This window comes from Microcaecilia unicolor, chromosome 2 (genome assembly GCF_901765095.1).
Source record: "Microcaecilia unicolor chromosome 2, aMicUni1.1, whole genome shotgun sequence".
Classification (NCBI taxonomy): Eukaryota; Metazoa; Chordata; class Amphibia; order Gymnophiona; family Siphonopidae; genus Microcaecilia; species Microcaecilia unicolor.
The window spans coordinates 593210387-593228712 of NC_044032.1; the positions used below are offsets into that span (position 1 = coordinate 593210387).

Genomic DNA, 18326 nt, shown 5'->3' on the forward strand with positions numbered 1-18326 from the left:
CCTCTTTCCCAGTCCCAGAATCAGACCCTTCCAATGTAATGCTCCCTTCCCACACCCCTGCCCCCACCATCTGCCAGTGCCAGCCATCTTGTCTCTCTCTCTCATACCTTCAGTCCAGCATCTCTCATCTCTCCCACCATCCAGCAGGTAGCCTCTGTCACCCTATTCCCAACTACCGTGTCTAGTTATCGCCCCTTTTTCTTTCCTCTCACCCTTCCACATGGTCCAGCATTTCCTTCTCTCGTCCTCCCCCCTCCCCAATGAGATTCAGTATCTTTTCCTCTCTCTTCTTTCCTTCCAACATTTCCCCTCAAACTTCCTTCTCTCCCTTCCTCCTGGCTGCTGCACCTTACCAGCCTAAAATAGTGGCAGCAATAAAAGATAAGGCAGCATGTGCCATTGAGCCACTGAGTGTGTGTGCTCTGCCATGTCCCATCCCTCTCCCCAATAAATAAAGACATCCCTACAGTGGATATTCATATCCACCTCGAGAAGGTTAAATGGCAGATATATGTAACAAGGAAGTTGTGTTCAAGATATTACTCAATCTTTTGGCCTTCTGCAGGTTTCCTGGAATAATGTGTACTATCTACTGTATTCTCTGTGTGTCAGAATATTGCCCTTCTTGTTTATAATTGTATTACCTTTGGCTTTGGGTCTCCAGTGACTTTGCATGTAAATGTGATTGGCATCCCTTCAAATATTTTGTAATGTTTCAGTTTCGTCTCAAACTGAGGAGCCACACTACCGTCAGTTGCTTTATCCACGTGTTGTATCTCATCATCCGACTCCTCCACAGGGGAGCGTTCCAGCCGGTACTCAATCTCACTAATCAGCCTCTGCTCAAAGCTTGAGACTTTGTATTCCTGTCAAAAAAGATGGTTCCTGTTAGTGTATGCAAGCTTTCAAACCAAACTTTCAATCCTACTTAAAATTAAGAGCTGCCAAATGGCCTTTTTTCAATAAAGCCTTTTGAATGTTTCCTATTTCCCTGCATTCCTGGAAGGATTTCAAAGTTAGAAAAGGCTGTTAACTTTCATTTTATGAATATAAAAGTGACCTAAACTTGAAGTCAAATTTACTTTGTACTATTTGGAACCTAGGCACTGACAAGGTAGGAGTAACCAAGGATAGCTCCTGACCTTTCAATAGCCACCACAGAGATCCCTGGTACTTGCTGGGGGAGAGTATGGATGTTGGGGGTGTGGGAGTTATTTGAGTCCCAGACTGGCCCTTTTAAAGGCTCTCTAGGAGCATCAGACTGTGCATTATAGCCCAGCACTGAGAAGGAAAGATAATACCAAAAGCTGCCATTATCTTTCCACGAATAAAATAGCTTGCAAGGTCAAACACAAGGTGCATTACTCACTTTACATACTCCATGCATTGCATCTCATCACTTAAGTTGCACTGCACTAAAAAAGTACACAAAGTGCAAACATATGGTTTCAATATTTTATTTAAGTTCTTTGTAAAAGAATATCAGTTATTCCTTTAATGCCATTAGTAACTACCCCTCTAAATTTTAACGTGAGGAAGGCACCCAAATAACTGTAAGGTACCATTCCTACCCCTGCCCCTTGTGTTTTATGTGCTTAATGTGGGAATTAACCCAGTGGCTTAACAGTGTGTGGTAACCTGAATGCAGCTTAGTATATAGGGGTTCTTAGGTACTTTATGCAAGGTATTTAGAGCCGATAATTTGCTGAACAAGCAATTATTGGCACTAATTAGATTTAATTGGAATATATGTGTGTAAATTTAGGAGAAGGATCCATGCCTAAATTTTACGCGAGAATTCAAAAAAAGGGGCGTGCAAATGGGAGAGTCACAGGTGGAACAAGGGTGTTCCTGAAATTAACGCGCACAATTAAGGGGCAAATGCGCCTAATTTAAGCACGAAGATTTACACCATGTTTCAGTTAGTGCCCATATCCGTGCCTATGCCCGGGCATTAGCGCTGTTCTATAAACTGCATCTAACTTGAAGCGCGGCTTATAGAATAGCACTTTTTTTTCTGCACCGCATAGAATTGATCCCTTTGCACTAATTTTTTTGGGTGTCATTGTTTTGGTGCTTTACACACAGAGGGGCATAATCGAACGGGGCGCCCAAGTTTTCATGAGGGCGTCCTCGCAGGACGGCCCTGTAAAGGGGCAGGGCAACCCGTATTATCAAAACAAGATGGGCGTCCATCTTTCGTTTCGATAATACAGTCGGGGACGCACAAATCATGAAATTTATGTCAACCTTAGAGATGGTCATCTTTAGGTCGTTTTTGAGATGGTCGTCCCCGTTTTTCGGCGATAATGGAAACCGAGGACGCCCATCTCAAAAACGACCAAATCCAAGCCATTTGGTAGTGGGAGGATCCAGCATTCGTAGTGCACTGGTCCCCCTGATATGCCAGGACACCAACCGGGCACCCTAGGGGGCACTGCAGTGGACTTCAGAAAAAGCTCCCAGCTACATAGCTCCCTTACCTTGTATGCAGAACCCCCCAAAACCCACAACTGTACACCACTAACATAGCCCTTAGGGATGAAGGGGGGCACCCAGATGTGGGTACAGTGGGTTTTGGAGGGCTCACATTTACCACCACAAGTGTAACAGGTAGAGGTGGGATGGGCCTGGGTCCGCCTGCCTGAAGTACACTGCACCCACTACAACTGCTCCAGGTACCTGCATACTGCTGCGATGGACCTGAGTATGGCATTTGAGGCTGACATAGAGGCTGGCAAAAAAGTATTTTTAAAGATTTTTTTGAGGGTGGGAGGGGGTTAGTGACCACTGGGGGAGTAAGGAGAGGTGATCCCCGATTCCCTCCGGTGGTCATCTGGTCAGTTCGGGCACCTTTTTGATACTTGGTCGTGAAAAAAAATTGACCAAGTAAATAAATTTGGCTGATTTTCTCTAGTGTGGGAAATCGTGCATGCAAGGGCTGGAACTACCGCCAGTGACTGCGTTGGGCCGACAGTAAGCCCACTGCTTAGTGAAAGGGCCCCTATGGGAACATAGGCACTCATGTTCTCTTATAGAATACTAGCCTAACCGGGAGCTAAAAAGTTAGGCACAGTCACTTACCTCAGCCATAGAGGTGGTGTAAATGCACCTAAATGTGGGTGCCCCGTCCATGGGTACACTCCCCCTTCCAAATACACTCTATGTATGTTAAGCAGATCTTGCAGAATAGTACTTTGGTGGAAATTTGGCACTTATGCACTTATGTGTCCGCATATATGCCATTATTCCAAACATTTATGCACAAAGGGGGAAAGGGAAAGGGAAGGGGACTTAATATACCGCTTTTCTGTGTTTTTTCCAACTACATTCAAAGCGGTTTACATATTATATACAGGTACTTATTTGTACCTGGGACAATGGAGGGTTAAGTGACTTGTCCAGAGTCACAAGGAGCTGCAGTGGGAATTGAACCCAGTTCCCCAGGATCAAAGTCCGCTGTACTAACCACTAGGCTACTCCTCCACAAAAGGGCCAGATTCTATAAATGGCTTCTACAAATAGGCATATCCAAAAATAGTGCTGAGCACTATTCTACAAACCGTGCCTAAAGTTAGGCGCAGTTTACAGGATAGCGCATAGGGCCAGGGAACATGCCTACATTTAGAAGCAGCCATTTATGTTGCTGAAAACCTGGTGTAAATACCTGCACTTAAATTATTTATTTTTGTTACATTTGTACCCCACGCTTTCCCACTCATGGCAGGCTCAATGTGGCTTACATGGGGCAATGGAGAATTAAGTGACTTGCCCAGAGTCACAAGGAGCTGCCTGTGCCTAAAGTGGGAATTGAACTCAGTTCCTCAGGACCAAAGTCCACCACCCTAGCCACTAGGCCACTCCTCCACAGGTGCCATTCTCCCAAATTCTATAACCATGCATGTAAATTAAGAAAGCCCCCACCATGCCCACACTACTCCCATGGCCACGCCTCCTCTTCAGCTATGTGTGCTATAATTTACGCATGTCTGTTTTTAGAATGCGCCTAAAAAGATGTGTGTGTAAATTCCAATTATTACCTATTAGTGTTGATAATTGGCAGTTTTGAGCCAATTATCAGTGCTGACTGGCTCGTTACTCAATTAAGCTGCATGTGTAAATTGGGTGCACACCTAATTTAGGAGTCCTTTTACTATGGTGCTCTGAAAAATGGCCTGTGCTGCTGTAGACGCGTGTATGGGACGCACGCAGGTTCATTTTTCAGCATGCCTGCAAAAAAGGCCTTTATTTTTTGTCCGAAAAAGGACGTGTGGCATTTTGGGCCTGAGACCTTACCGCCACCTATTGGATTTAGCCGTAAGGTCTCCCACACTAACCGAGTGGTAATCGTCTGCATGCGTGCAATGTCAATTACTGCCAGGCTAGCACTGTGCGCCGGAAACTAAAATATACTTTCTGCCACGTAAAAAATGAAATTACTGCCCAGGCCAGGCGGCAGCCGGGCTGTAGTTCCGAATTGGCATGCGTTGGGCACGCATAGGCACCTATGCAGCTTAGTAAAAGGGCCCCTTAATGCGTGTAACTCGCTGCTCCCTATATGGAACCCGTGGGATAATGAGTGTGTAAATGTGCATTATCCATGTTTTAGAATGAGTATAACTGTGTACCATTCAGCACCAGATATAAACACTCCCAGGGGATACTTTTACATCAAATTTTCAATCCCTTTTTCTATTCGTTTCAACAATGAAAAAGGACAGTAATTATTAATTGGTTAGGAAAATATTTCGAAATACTATTAACAAACACAGGAGAATGCATTTTGCTTTAGTAATTTTCTCATTACACATAGCAACACAAAGTGCACATAATCTTATTCAGGAGCACAACCAGCACACCGTGCAACAAGAATTTCTGGGTGCAATGTCGCCAGATAGGTTAGTTTTGTGCTTACTGTGACAGTACTAAACCTTGTTCCTAAATCAGGGTACGTGGAGTACGATCTCAGTCTCTCAGATTTATTGCTAACTCTCACCGTAGTAGTTGCATTGTGCCACAGACAGCCTCCATCTGGAGCTCACAGGATGTAACATGTATAGGCAATCTGTTCAGGTGTGCTTGAAAACTCTTGTTATTCAAGCCTGTGGCTCCCAACACAATGGAAAATATTTGTGTCTATCTTTCTGCCACATTTTCTTAGTCTCTGACTGCATGTCATGTCATTTAAGAATCTTCTCCCTCTTGCTTGGAACTAACATGTATATGATCGTTGTGAATTTCTGCTGTATTGTAGCAGAGGTTTTGATATCAGTTAGTGGTAGAATAAAGCAAGAGAGCAGTATAAGGGATGCAATGATTGGGGCATGGGGCAGCAGTAACACTTTTTCTTTTATTAATACACTCAATTTGAATGTGAAATTATGGGCATATTTTCTACCCTCCGTTTCCTGAAGTGATGGTACCCCCGAGATTGGCCATGTAGATAGTTTCCTTTAGTTTAAGTGAAAACAAACACTAAAATAGTGGTAAACTGAAAAAAATTAGGAAATCATGCACAGAGTAAGACCCTGTGAACTCATGTTAAAAATCCACTAAAGCAGTGATTCTCAATCCTGTCCTGGAGGACCATTAGAAAGTCCAAAGAAGCAAAATACAAACCTGGTGTTAAAGCACTTTAATTCAGCAATAACATTCTTACACAAGCCCAAAGTGAATCATGTTTTATCCTATCAGTAGGCTGCATCTGGGGCAGAGTGATTGAGCCACTAACACACAAAATGTGTTCTAAATAGAACAGCAAAATATAAGTGTAGCAGGGTCACTGCAATGATGCTCTTTATGACCTTGGACAGGGCCGGTCTTAGCAAGTGTGGGGCCCTGTGCAGACCAATTTGATGGGGCCCCACCCTAGCCCCGCCCTAGCTCCACCCTCACCCTAGCTCCAGGGCCGGTCACCCCTCCCTCCGAGCTCCCGGGCCATCCCCTCCGAGCTCCAGGCTCTGGCCCCCCTCCGAGCTCCAGGACTCCTCCCTCCTTCCCAGCTCCAAGGCCTGCCTCTCAGCTCCAAGGCCCCCCGGCCTCCCTCCCAGCTCCAAGGCCCCCCTCCCAGCTCCAAGGCTCCCCTCCTTCCAAGGCCTCCCTCTGAGCTCCAGTCCCCCTCCCTCTGAATTTTAAAAGTTACCTCGTCGGGTTACAGGCAGCGGCAGGAGTGAAAAGCATGCAAGCTGCTCGGCGCTTCAGGAGCCTTCCTTTCCCTCTCTCAGCTCTGGTCCCGCCCTCATTTCCTGTTTCCATGAGGGCGGGACCAGAGCTGAGAGAGGGAAGGGAAGGCTCCTGAAGCGCCGAGCAGCTCGCATGCTTTTCACTCCTGCCGCTGCCTGTAACCCAACAAGGTAACTTTTAAAATTCAGAGGGAGGGGGACTGGAACTCGGGCAGTCGAGGGCGGGGCTGAGGCATGCCACACGGGGCCCCCTTGAGCACGAGGCCCTATGCGGTCGCCTCGCCCTAAGATCAGCCCTGACCTTGGACAAATCCTTCCATCCTCCGTTGTGTCGGATGCAACTAGACTGTATAGTTGTCATAGAAAGCCTTCACTCCTTTCCAAAATGTTCAGCCTGCTCCCCAGCTGCACCAGAAGTGCTCCACACTCAGGCTTTTCTAGATTGGAAGGATAGGTGGGTGGGGGAGAACAGACCACCTTTTCCTTTCTTGGTAGTACTTTGGGGGTGAAACTCTCTTGTCTCCAGTGTAGAGTTAAAAAAACACCTTTCCCCCAGGATTCTATATATTGCGCCAAGATCGCCACGGAAATCAAAGCGTATTCCATAACAATATGCATAACTGAATTAGTTAACAAGCCAATCGGCGCTGATAACTGGATGTTAATGAACAATCAGCACTAACTGGCATCAATTAGAATCTACGCGCACCACTGTGAGCGTATTCTGTAATGCGGTGCACCTAAATTCTAAGTCGCATAGTTGAAAAGCAGGTATCATTATAGGCGTGGAATGGGCGGGTCTTTGAGCGCTTCTAAAATCAATGCATATTACAGAATACACCCACTCCACATCTAATTTATACATCAGGATTTACACCAGCTTTTAGTTGGTGTAACTGACTGCGACTAAATTTAGGCATGTGGACCGGTGCTTGGCGTATTCTATATACCACGTGGAAATCTAAGCCTATTCTATAAAATTTAGGTGTCCTTTAGAGAACAAGCCTAGGCATATTTTTTTTCTGTGCAGAATTTGCAGGCGCTATATATAGAATCTAGTCCTTGGCGTGTTAGTGGCACAATCACTCTGCCCCTGATGCAGCCCACTGAAAGGGCAAAACGGGATTCACGTTGGGCTTGTGTAAGAATATTACTGTTGAATTAAAGCGCTTTAACACTAGACGTGTATTCTGCTTCTTTGGATTGTCTTGTGCTGCCTGCAGACTACAGTTTCCTCTATTGTCCTCCCTGGGGGACCATTGGCCAGTCAGGACTTCAAGATATCCCAAATGAATACGAATAACACAATCTAAATAACTGGGTACATCAATTCCAATATAGTTGCATAAAGTTTTTAGAGAATTATATTAGAAGATTTATAACGTGAAATAAAGATTTTGTTTATGTCATAGTTGCTAAGGAATGCTGTTTAATGAATATGCATGACAGAGATTTGCATATAATGCAAATGAATCTCATGGATACTGATTAGGGATATCCTGAAAACCCAACTGGCACTGTACTAGAGGACTGATTTACTAAGGTTTTTCTGTCACGAGCTTGAGAAAAAAAGGTTTAATGAATTAGGCACAACAAATCTTAAGGTTATAGAAACAGACAGATGAGTACAGTATAATGGTATAATGCAAATAACCCCAGAATACTTTTACCTACTAAGAGTCACATTAAGGTCTTGTGAGTAAGGATACAAAGACAGGAGAAGTATGTCTTATTTTTAGTACCACCTAGCTACAAGAAGAGTTGTGAACTGCCTTACTGTTAAGTGACGGGAAAAAGTTAACAAGCAGGAAAGAACAAAAACTTAAGAGACAAAGGATGAGAAAGAAAGGTGAAAACATTAACCTTTTGACTGGCAACCGGACTCACTACAGTAGCATCAAGTGAACCAAGTTCCTGTAAGAGCAGAAAAACAGATAAAAGCAGCTGGCAGACAGAAGAAATACTGAATTAACCCTTTACTATTGCTGATATTGTTAGTTGTTTTGAGTACAGAAGAACGCCGATTATCTGTATTAACCTCGGCAGGGGGCAGTTCGGATAATCGAAAATCTGGATGATTGGAAAACCTTCCCCCACTCATCCCTTTCGAATTTCTCTCCAACCGCCTGGGGAACGTGCCTTTACGTTGCCTGTGTGTTCCAGGGCCCACCAGCAGTAGTGGTGGGAAAGCGTGAGTAGCAACGGACAAGGGCAGTTGTGGGAGATGGGGACGGTGTTGAAGAGATTCCCTCCCTGTCACTGTTGGCAACGAAGGAAGTGAACTCCGGAGCGTTGCAGGAGACTCAACCCAGCTCTCTCCCCACCTCTGGCTTCCTGTTGTGGCGGGCTGCCATGTAGGCTGCGGTGCGTTGGTTACCAGGCCAAGTGCTGGGGAGGGGGATGGAGAAGGAAAAGATTTATTTAGCCCCTGATAATGATGCGGCAGGGGAGAGAGAGAGACAGGGGGTGATGCACTGCTGCTAGGTGGGCTGTGCACCGATACAGATAATTGGACATCTGGATAATTGGCGTTCCACTGTACTTTTAATAAATTACCTTAATTTCCTTGGGTTCTTCTCTTTTTGGTTATTCACATTTTGTTTTTTCTACTTTTTTTGTGGGATTTTTGTTTTTCTCATTTCTCAGAGAGAAGAAATCTAACACTTTGGGGTTTCTGGTCAAAATGTACTCTATAGGGGCACCATGCCACTTACTGTGTCCTTACAGGCTAGTGCTTAGGTGTTTTGCTACCACTGATGCGCCTAAGTGTATACTTAAATGTACAGAATACTGTCACTTTCACAGGTACGTGCCCAAGTGGCATGTACATGTGAGTGCCCTATTATAGGTCTCATTAAATACAGGTTTGTTTTCCATAGGCACAGAATGGAGGGGGAAAAGCCTGTTTAAATTAAACCTATACTTAAAAAAAGGTAAACTCATCTATCTCTCTCTCAATACAGGAGGAGCAAGTCTCAAGGTCCCTGAGCGGCTTACACAAAATGCTCAGTGCGTGTGAAAGCTTGTCTTGAAAGGCAATCTTCTGATGCAAATTTCCTCTGAAAGCCCATGGCTGGCGGGTAGGTGGATGCTTTTATACTTCCTATTTACACACATAAAAGGCAATTCTATAAGCTGGAGCCTAAAGTCAGGTGCAAACCTGCAGATTCTATATATGGCATTTAGATTCGCACACCAAAATTTGGGCACACTCCCGAGATGCGTGCAAATTAATTGGCCAATTAGTGTTACTAATCGTGTACAAACAACCAATTGATGACATTAACTGGAACCCAATAAAATTTTCAAGCGTATCTGGCTGTGCGCTATGGCACTAACTGTACTAGAGTTTAAGATGGAATGGTCAGGGGCATTCCGAAAAGTTGAGGGTGTGGGATGTGCGCCCTTTACAGCCAGATTCTATATATGGTGCCTGAAAACTCCACGTGGAGTAAATTTCCACCTAAGCATATTCTGTAAGCAGCGCCTATATAGAATACGCTTAGATAATATCACAGAGATTAAAACTACGCACATCCATTTATACCAAGGTAAACGTGGCATAAATGCCAGCGTGTAGAATTAGGAGCACAACGGCCATACTCTATAATAGCGCAGGTAAATTTTGCAATGCCTATGAAATGCCCATTTCTCCGCTCATAACCATGCACTTTTTTGGATGTGCGCATTAGAATTTAGGCACTCTGCGTTACAGAATACGCTTAGCGAGTTGTGCATGTAAATTCTAATTATTGACAATTAGCGCTCGTTAATACCTGTTATCAATGCTAATTAGCTTGTTAAGCCAATTAAATTATATGCATTGTTATAAAATACACTTGGATTTTGGCATGGAACTCTAGGCATGCTATATAGAATCTGGGGGATAGCACTGATTTTTCCAGTGCCAAATTTTGAGCACCATTTATAGAATTTCCCTCAAATAACGCATTCAGTTTATAGAACAGTAGCAGTTATGCATGTGATTTGCACAGGTATTTGGCAGTTATTCATGTAAGTGCTAGGTACTATTCTATAAATAGTCCACCTAAATCACATAGGGCTTCTTTTACAAATGCAATTGCTAATGTGCTAGCAATACCGGCACAGCAAATGCAATGAAGCCCATAAGAACCAAATGGGCTTCATCGTATTTACATAAGAACATAAGAATAGCCACACTGGGTCAGACCAGTAGTCCATCTATCCCAGTATCCTGCTTCCAACAGTGGCCAATCTAGGTCACAAGTACCCAAATAGTAGCAACATTCCATCCTACCAATCCCAGGGGCAAGAAGTAGTTCCCCCATGTCTGACTCAATAGCACACTATGGACTAGCAAACTATGGGCTTTTCCTCCAGGAACTGTCCAAACCTTTTTTTAAATCCAGACACTAACCGCTGTTACCACATCCTCCAGCAACGAGATCCAGAGCATAACTATCTGCTGATTGAAAAAATATTTTCTCCTGTTTGTTTTAAAAGTATTTCCATGTATCTTCATTGAGTATCTCCTAGTCCATGTCGTGCCACAATTGCTAGCCTTGGTTTGTAAAAGGAGCCCATCATAGAGTGCAACTGTGGGGAGGGGGGAGGAGGTATTTGTGGATAGCGCATGGCCGTGTCACAAAATGATGTATGTAACTTCTAGAGCAGGGGCGTAGCCAGACTTCGGCGGGAGGGAGGGTCCAACTGATTAGGGATATCCTGAAAAACCCCCGCCGCCGCTGTTGGGTACCTTTGCTGGCGGGGGTCCCCAACCCCCGCCAACCAAAGTCCTCTTCTCCGATGCGGCCACATTGCTGATAGGCACGTTGTGTACATGCAGGACGTCAGACTCACAGAAACAGAAGCCTGCCCTTGCAGATCAGCAACGCGGCCGCACCGGAGAAGAGGACTTCGGCTGGCGGGAGTTGTGGACCCCCGCCAGCAAAGGTACCTGGTGACTGTGGGGGAGGGTTGGCGGCGGGAGGGGGACGTCAAAGGGGTTGGCGGTGGGGGGGGGGGGGCCAGGGCCAAATCTACGGGGTCCCATGCCCCCGTGGCCCCACGTAGCTACGCCACTGTTCTAGAGTACTGTGGCACGTGTTGGATGGTACACTTAGGCTTGCCCACTTTCACCAGCCATTAACCTGCCATAAGTGGGTGCACCTACCAATTAGCATGCTGATCTGGCTTTGTACTAGTATTCTAAATCAGCTTACATGCACCCTTAAGCCATTATAGAATTGGCACTAAGGGCCAGATTCTATATATATGGCGTTTAGAAAATCTGCTCGGAAAACATTTCCACCCAAGTGTATTCGGCAAAGGGTGCCTATATTTAGGCACGGTATATACAATATGCTTAATTGATATTCTAGCGCCTAACACTACACACCTCCATTTACACCAACGAAAATATGGCATAAATCCCGGTGCATAGATTTAGGTGCACTGGGCCATATTCTATAACTATGCGCATAAATTTTGGAACGCCCATGAAATGTCCATTTCCTCGCCCATAACCACAGCCCTTTTTGCCTGCACACATTACAATTTAGGCACAGAGCATTACAGAATATGTATAGCAAAGTATGTGCATAAATTCTAATTATTGTCAATTAGTGCTCATTATTGCTTGTTAAGTGCTTTTAACAACACTGATTGGCTTGTTAAGCCAATTAAGTTATGCATATTGTTACAGAATATGTTTGGATTTCAGCCCGGAATGCTAGGCACGCTATATAGAATCCGGAGGTAAGTGATTCTTTTGTAGTGCCTACATGAGGCGTCAAATTATACCTTTAAAGCAGGTACAAAATTTGGAAGTTGAACTATACACAGGGTTTTCACAATAATATGCCCTATCCCATCCTGTCAGAACATATGTGCATGTACTTTAAGGTCCATATGTATAGGGGGAGGGGAATTTTCAATGCTCTATTTAATGTGGGTAAAGTGTATTAAAACTTCGTTCTGCTGTCAGGCTACCTATAATAAATGTCCTCATACAGACCTTATCTGCAGTATAAACTGTAATGTTTAATGCTCAATTGCTTTGTTAACATAACTTTAAAGTACAGTTTTTCCACATCCTTTTCTTTTGTACTGCTAATTATAATAATCTGTTAACCACATTGAACCTGATCTATTTGGGATAATGTGGGACTATGAATGAAATAAATAAACAAGTATGAGATTTGCATGCAAAGGAGATCCAGTATATGTACATTTTTCTCCAAATTATTGATTGCAGATATTCTGAAGAGGTGAGCAGTTAGGTGTCCCTCCAGAAAGGGTTGGAAAACATTGGAGTAGATTACAGAGAGAAAGAGATGGATAAAAGACAGAGATCCTGAACTCACTACAAAATCCAGCATTTGAACACCAACACTGAAATGCAGGAATCTGACAGCACAAAAACAATCACTTTCCAGCTTTCTTGTCTCATGCTGTTGAATCAGAGATAACTATTATTCCTGTACTGAAAATCCATCATCAGCTGTTATGTCCCTTTTTGATCATTTTATAAAGGTGTTTTAATGTTTGATGTCATGGTTGTGTACTTGATTTATTATGAATGTTGATTTGTAAACCACCAGGGATAGTGTGGTATAGAAACTGGAAATAAATATTATAAAAAAACATTTTGCTTCATATTACAGCTCTATGCATATATTTAATCAAATATTTGCACAGATTTTTTAAAAAAATATGTAAAGAACATATTTTCTTGATACTGTTTCCAGAAAAAAAAGATTTAATTCTCAGCTGGGTATTATAAATATATCTAGACATTTATGATGAAAACAGTGGCAGCTGCTTATCACATTTGCAAATATTTTTACACTGTGGAAGAGCTATGTCAAACGTATAACCCTCTTGAAAAGAAATATATTATTTCTGCAGGTTTATTACTTTAACACATTTCAGTTTTGGAAGTTTCACTGTTGCAGAAAACAGATTCTGGTTTGGAATGCACATTCTTAATACCCCAAGGGAGGGTAGTTTTTAAAAGAATTTCCATAGGTAAAAATGAGTTTTCTGAAACTTTCTGGCTGATATAGGGGTTCACATGTGATATGGTTTGTGGGAACATGGAGATGCTCCAAAGAACAGGGTTGGGGAGGGGTTGGCATTAGGTGAATAGTTTTGAAAATCCAAGGGTACGTGTGTAATTTAACCTTGAAAGTCTATATGTGCTAAAAAGGAAGTGCAGATATCGATGCATAGTTTCCTTCAAGGTTATTTTCAAAGCGAAAGTGTATATGCACTTTATCACTGTATATGATTTAGTATGTCACATCACATATTTTTAATGCACTTTTTTACACTATTTGTTCAAGATGCTTTTGTGTATTTGCAAGCTGTCTCCTAGTCTTTATATTTATGTGCATATATATATATATTTTTTGAAATTTTTCTTTATGTCCTACTAATTATTTTGTACTTATATTTGCTTTACTTTTTTGATTCTGTGAGGGCCGCTGATGAAGGCTTGTTAGCTGAAACATGGCCCGTGTAGGGTCATCAACACGTATTGAGATTCCATCAATATAGAATTTGATGACATCGCTCCTGGAACATCTGTCTGGTCAATCCCCCTTTTCTTTTGCATTTTGGCATTGAAATGTAGCCAAGTTTACATGCAGAAAAGTATGGGGGCAATTCTATACAGTGGCGCTTAACTGTAAAGCCCTCCTCACCTATTATAGAACAGTAACAAAAAGCTGCTTTGGTGTTCCAAAACTTAGGCACAACAGCTTCCACCAGGTCAATGGGCAGGTATAATTTGGCATGCCTAAGTCCAACTTGGAATGCACGCATCTGATACTATTCTCTACGCCGTGCACATTGCTAGGCAGAATGTCCATTACACTACCATGCTAAGTCTAGCACACTCCATTTGCCATTATGTGTCATGTGACTAGTGCCTAGCACAGACATGCGTACATGCCCATTTGTGATATCATTCACGCACATAAGCGTGCCTTTTCGATAAATTTGTTCACCCTTTATAGAATTGCCCTCATACATATGTTTAAAGCATGCTCACAAGATAAAGGCCTACCCCAACAACCCTATGTAAACCCTTCACCCAAAGCATAGCATGCCTAATGAGCGCACTGGACAACGCACAACCTTCACCCCTTCCGACCCTCCACACATACCTCATTCGACCACTATACAACCTTGTATTTGTTATCAACCGACTGGGCAAACGCCCAACGGTACCATGTAAGCCACATTGAGCCTGCAAATAGGTGGGAAAATGTGGGATACAAATGCAACAAATAAAAAAAATAAAGGCGTATTTCTTGAGTCATCATTGTAGCTCGCCAGAGTGTCCACATAATTGGGCCTGTTCTATAGCAGGTCCCCCACTGTGGTGTTAAGAGTTCCAAAAGCAGCTAAAGACATAGTTATTGGTGGGCTTGTATGAGGAGATTTAATAATAAAACAAATCAGAATAGCATTCATGGCAAGTTATTTATAAATTTTGTTTTATGTGTTTTAAATGGGTGTGCAAGGTTTTACAGGCCACACTCTCATATTTAAGATGGGAGGAGCAGATTTGGGATTTATTGTCGATATGTTACCGTTGTTAAGTTGTCCAGGCAGTAATAATGGTCCACCTGGATTTTAGTAACATTGGGTCCAATATTTAGAATATGCTGGTTCTAAAATTTATACTCCTAAATTAGGCTCATAAATGTGTGCCATATTTTTAGCCAAATTTAGGAGCATAAGGGTTCCTTTTACAAAGGGCGCTAGCTTTTTTAGTGTGCACTAAAAATAAGCACATACAAAACATTAGTCGACCATATATTTGTATGGGTGCCACTAGAATTTAGCACACGCTACAGATTAGCGCGCCTTTGTAAAAAATCCCCTAAGTTTCCAGCTGAAAATTCATCTTAATTTAGGAGCCTGAACGTTATGCCCAAATTCTGAACTATACGGAACAAAACTGGATTTTTAAATTGGACTCTATTAAACTTAACAGTCTCAATAAGGAAATTGAGAGGTTATCATTAGTCTGACTGGAGTTTGTTATTGAACGATGTATACCACATGACCAGGGGTCCTTTAAGAGGAACAGTTAGATGCCGCGGCCATGTTGGTTTAAGAGGTGAAGAAATGAATAATCGTGAAGAATCATAAAGGTATGAGATCATTATGAGAAGGGTACATTTATGACTGTTTAAGAAACTGATTTAAAATGTTTTTGTTTTAGGGGCTTGCCTTAAGACAGCAATAAGGCAATACACGTGTCAGCTCATAGTCCCCTGATTTCTCTACGTTGTATGGGTTTAAAGTCACCTGAAACCATCATAGTTATCTGAACAAGATAAGTATATTTTTACTCTAAGAAGCTATAAAGATTCACTATATATAAAGTTTCGGATGTAAAGTCTGTTTAAAGAAAAATTGGACTGATGATGATATAGGCGAACAATCACCATCAAATTCCACTGAATAGGATGTGGAGTGCTGCCTCTGATGGTCCGAAGTTACCTTCTGTTGTGAACTGTTATGAATTATAACAAACAGCAGTGCCTGTATGTGATGTGGATATATAAACTTAGGCCTGCCATTCATTTGCTGATATTTTATGAGCCTAGTCCTGAAAATCAGTGCTGGGCTCCTAATTTCTTTTCCCCACCCTAAATCTGTCCTGTTGCCACACACTTTTATGCACTCAGCCCTAGTAAATTTTCAAAGATGCCAATTTATGAACGTAACTCCCAAAAGGGCGTGCCGGGAGCCACTAGCGTAGCTTGATAAAAGAAGCCCAAAGTTAGAAGCATAAATCCTTTGACTATAGGGTCCCAATTGTTTACTTGGTGTTATCATCTCACTTGCAGAATACAGTGGCCAAGATAATTTTGCTTGGACATGCATCTGAAAGGGTCATTCATTTGATCAGATTGCACCGGCTGCCAATAGCCGCTAGAAACAGAATTTAAAATGGAATGGACTTGGAATTTTTAAATATCCCAAGCAGTGTTGCAGACCCCCAATAGGGATTTGCATAGAGCTGTCTTTTATATTAAGCATTCCAGCTATTTTAGATTACAGATTGTTATGTACATGTGAATGGGCTTTTTGAGATAGTTCCCCTAGACAGAGAAACTTATTTCCAACACAACCTTGGATGGAAGAGTCCTCCCTGCAATTTTATAAAATACTAAAGTCACAGCTATTTACAAAACACTTGAGGGATTAATTTAGGTTGGAGAAGATAAGAATCATTTTGATAAGCCAGCAGTACAGAAGTGTAAAGCCATGGAGGAATAATTTTTACTTTCCTAGTTTTAGAATTGTTTTAGATGGTTGTATTTTTATCTTTTATAATCTGCAGACTATAAATACTGTGTTAAATGAAATGATTCAATATGCACTGAACAATGGAAGGGCAGGAATAGAAATGTTAACAAATTAAATGAAATAAATTTTACCCCTCAAACAGGGGTGGACTGACAGCGGTCAGGGCCCCCGGGCAGTTATGGTCATTGGGCCTCCCAGCCACTGCCCGCCGCCCAACTGTTGCACCACTGCCTCACCACTGCACCATCGCCCCCTTCCTGGTCCTTCCTTGAAGTGCCTGGTGGACTAGTGGTTTCTTTGGGGGCAGGAAAGAACCCCACTCTTTCCTGCTCACTATCACTGTGCCCGGCGGCTGTGAGTGTTTTTCAAAATGGCTGCCGAGAATTACTGCTGTAGTCTCACAGGTCTCGGCAGTCTTGGGAGGCTTCTGCAGGAAGTCTGAGCTGTCATTTTTAAAATAGAGCAGCACTGGCTCATCGTTTTGCAGAGTAGTTGCAGTGGGCAGGAAAGAGTGGGATTCTTTCCTGCCCCCGTGGACTCTTCAAGGTAGGACTGGGAAAGGCTGCAATGTGATGTGAAGGCGGTGGGCAACCGGGCAGAGCCTCTGGGCACTCAGGCACTGCCCTGTTGCCCAAATGGTTAGTCCACCCCTGCCCTCAAATTATTTGTATTTTTTTATTTATTTAGATTTTGCTCACATCTTTTTCAGTAGTAGCTCAAGGTGAGTTACATTCAGGTACTCTGGATATTTCTCTGTCCCAGGAGGGCTCACAATCTAAGTTTGTACCTAAGGCAATGGAGTTAGTGTAGGTAGTTTTTCCTATATTCTTTGGTATTTATTTTATTTTTTTGTTATAAACAATGTATTATTTGAAGTATATTAAACTGTATTTATACATACAAATATCACAGCACATATATATACACATACATAAACATATGTGTTGTGATATTTGTATTTATAAATACAGTTTAATATACTTCAAATAATACATTGTTTATAACAAAAAAATAAAATAAATACCAAAGAATATAGGAATATATATATATATTTAACACACACATATGCAAATTTCTGTGTTGCTTTTTGCTAATTTGATTTAGGTATTACCAGTGGGCTCAGTCATTTTCATTAAATCAGAAAAAAACTGTAGGGTGCTGTCTGCTTATTAATAACATTTGGATTAATGAGAAGGAAATGTTTGAGATATACATATACTCTCACACATGTACTGCAGTACTGACCATTAAGAACTAGGTAAGAAGTAATCTCTTTCTCTCTCTCTCATCAGATATGTGAACAATGCAAATTACATATATTTACACAAACGATGGTCTGGAGAAAGAAATGGAAATACTAGGAATAATTTTGGTGAGATACTGAGTGGTAAATATTCAGCAGGCGGAGGTTAGTGTTTTGCTGCCTGCTGCCAATGTTATTCCCAGATATTCAATGCTAAGCCATGTCCAGGCTTCGGCACAAAGCATCATTTTTTTTTCAGAGTCGCTAATACATAGCTGGTTAAGTTGGGTTACTTAGGATTGACTTTGATGCAGTTAACCTGGCCAATTTAAGTTCTGAATATTAGCACTTAACCGACCAAGTGTTGACTCTGCCCCTGGAATGCCCCCAAACTAGCTTGTTTTGGGTTCGGCACTAACTAGTGAAAATTAGCAGATAGCTCTGAACAAGCAATTTAACTGGTCAGCAGTCATTTTTGGCCACTTAAATCACTTTGAATATCGACCCCTGAAAGTTCTTGATATTATGATAAAGATGGCACCATGTAATCTGAAACTGAACTTTCTTGTCAGGAGTGCTGTCTTCCT

At 42.3% G+C, this 18326-nt stretch overlaps 1 protein-coding gene across 5 annotated transcripts in view; it reads right to left on the reverse strand.

Moving 5' to 3' along the window:
* The window catches only part of PALLD (palladin, cytoskeletal associated protein), a 738625-nt gene that overhangs the window by 81774 nt on the left and 638525 nt on the right, over positions 1-18326 (reverse strand). For 4 of the 5 annotated variants that reach the window (XM_030191567.1, XM_030191571.1, XM_030191570.1 and 1 more), the window contains 2 exons: positions 8046-8096; positions 645-866 (listed from right to left, as the gene is read on the reverse strand). In XM_030191567.1, coding sequence (XP_030047427.1) covers positions 645-866; positions 8046-8096 — 273 coding nt within the window. The remainder of the gene's footprint in view (positions 1-644; positions 867-8045; positions 8097-18326) is intronic. The other variant, XM_030191568.1, reaches the window with a different exon arrangement.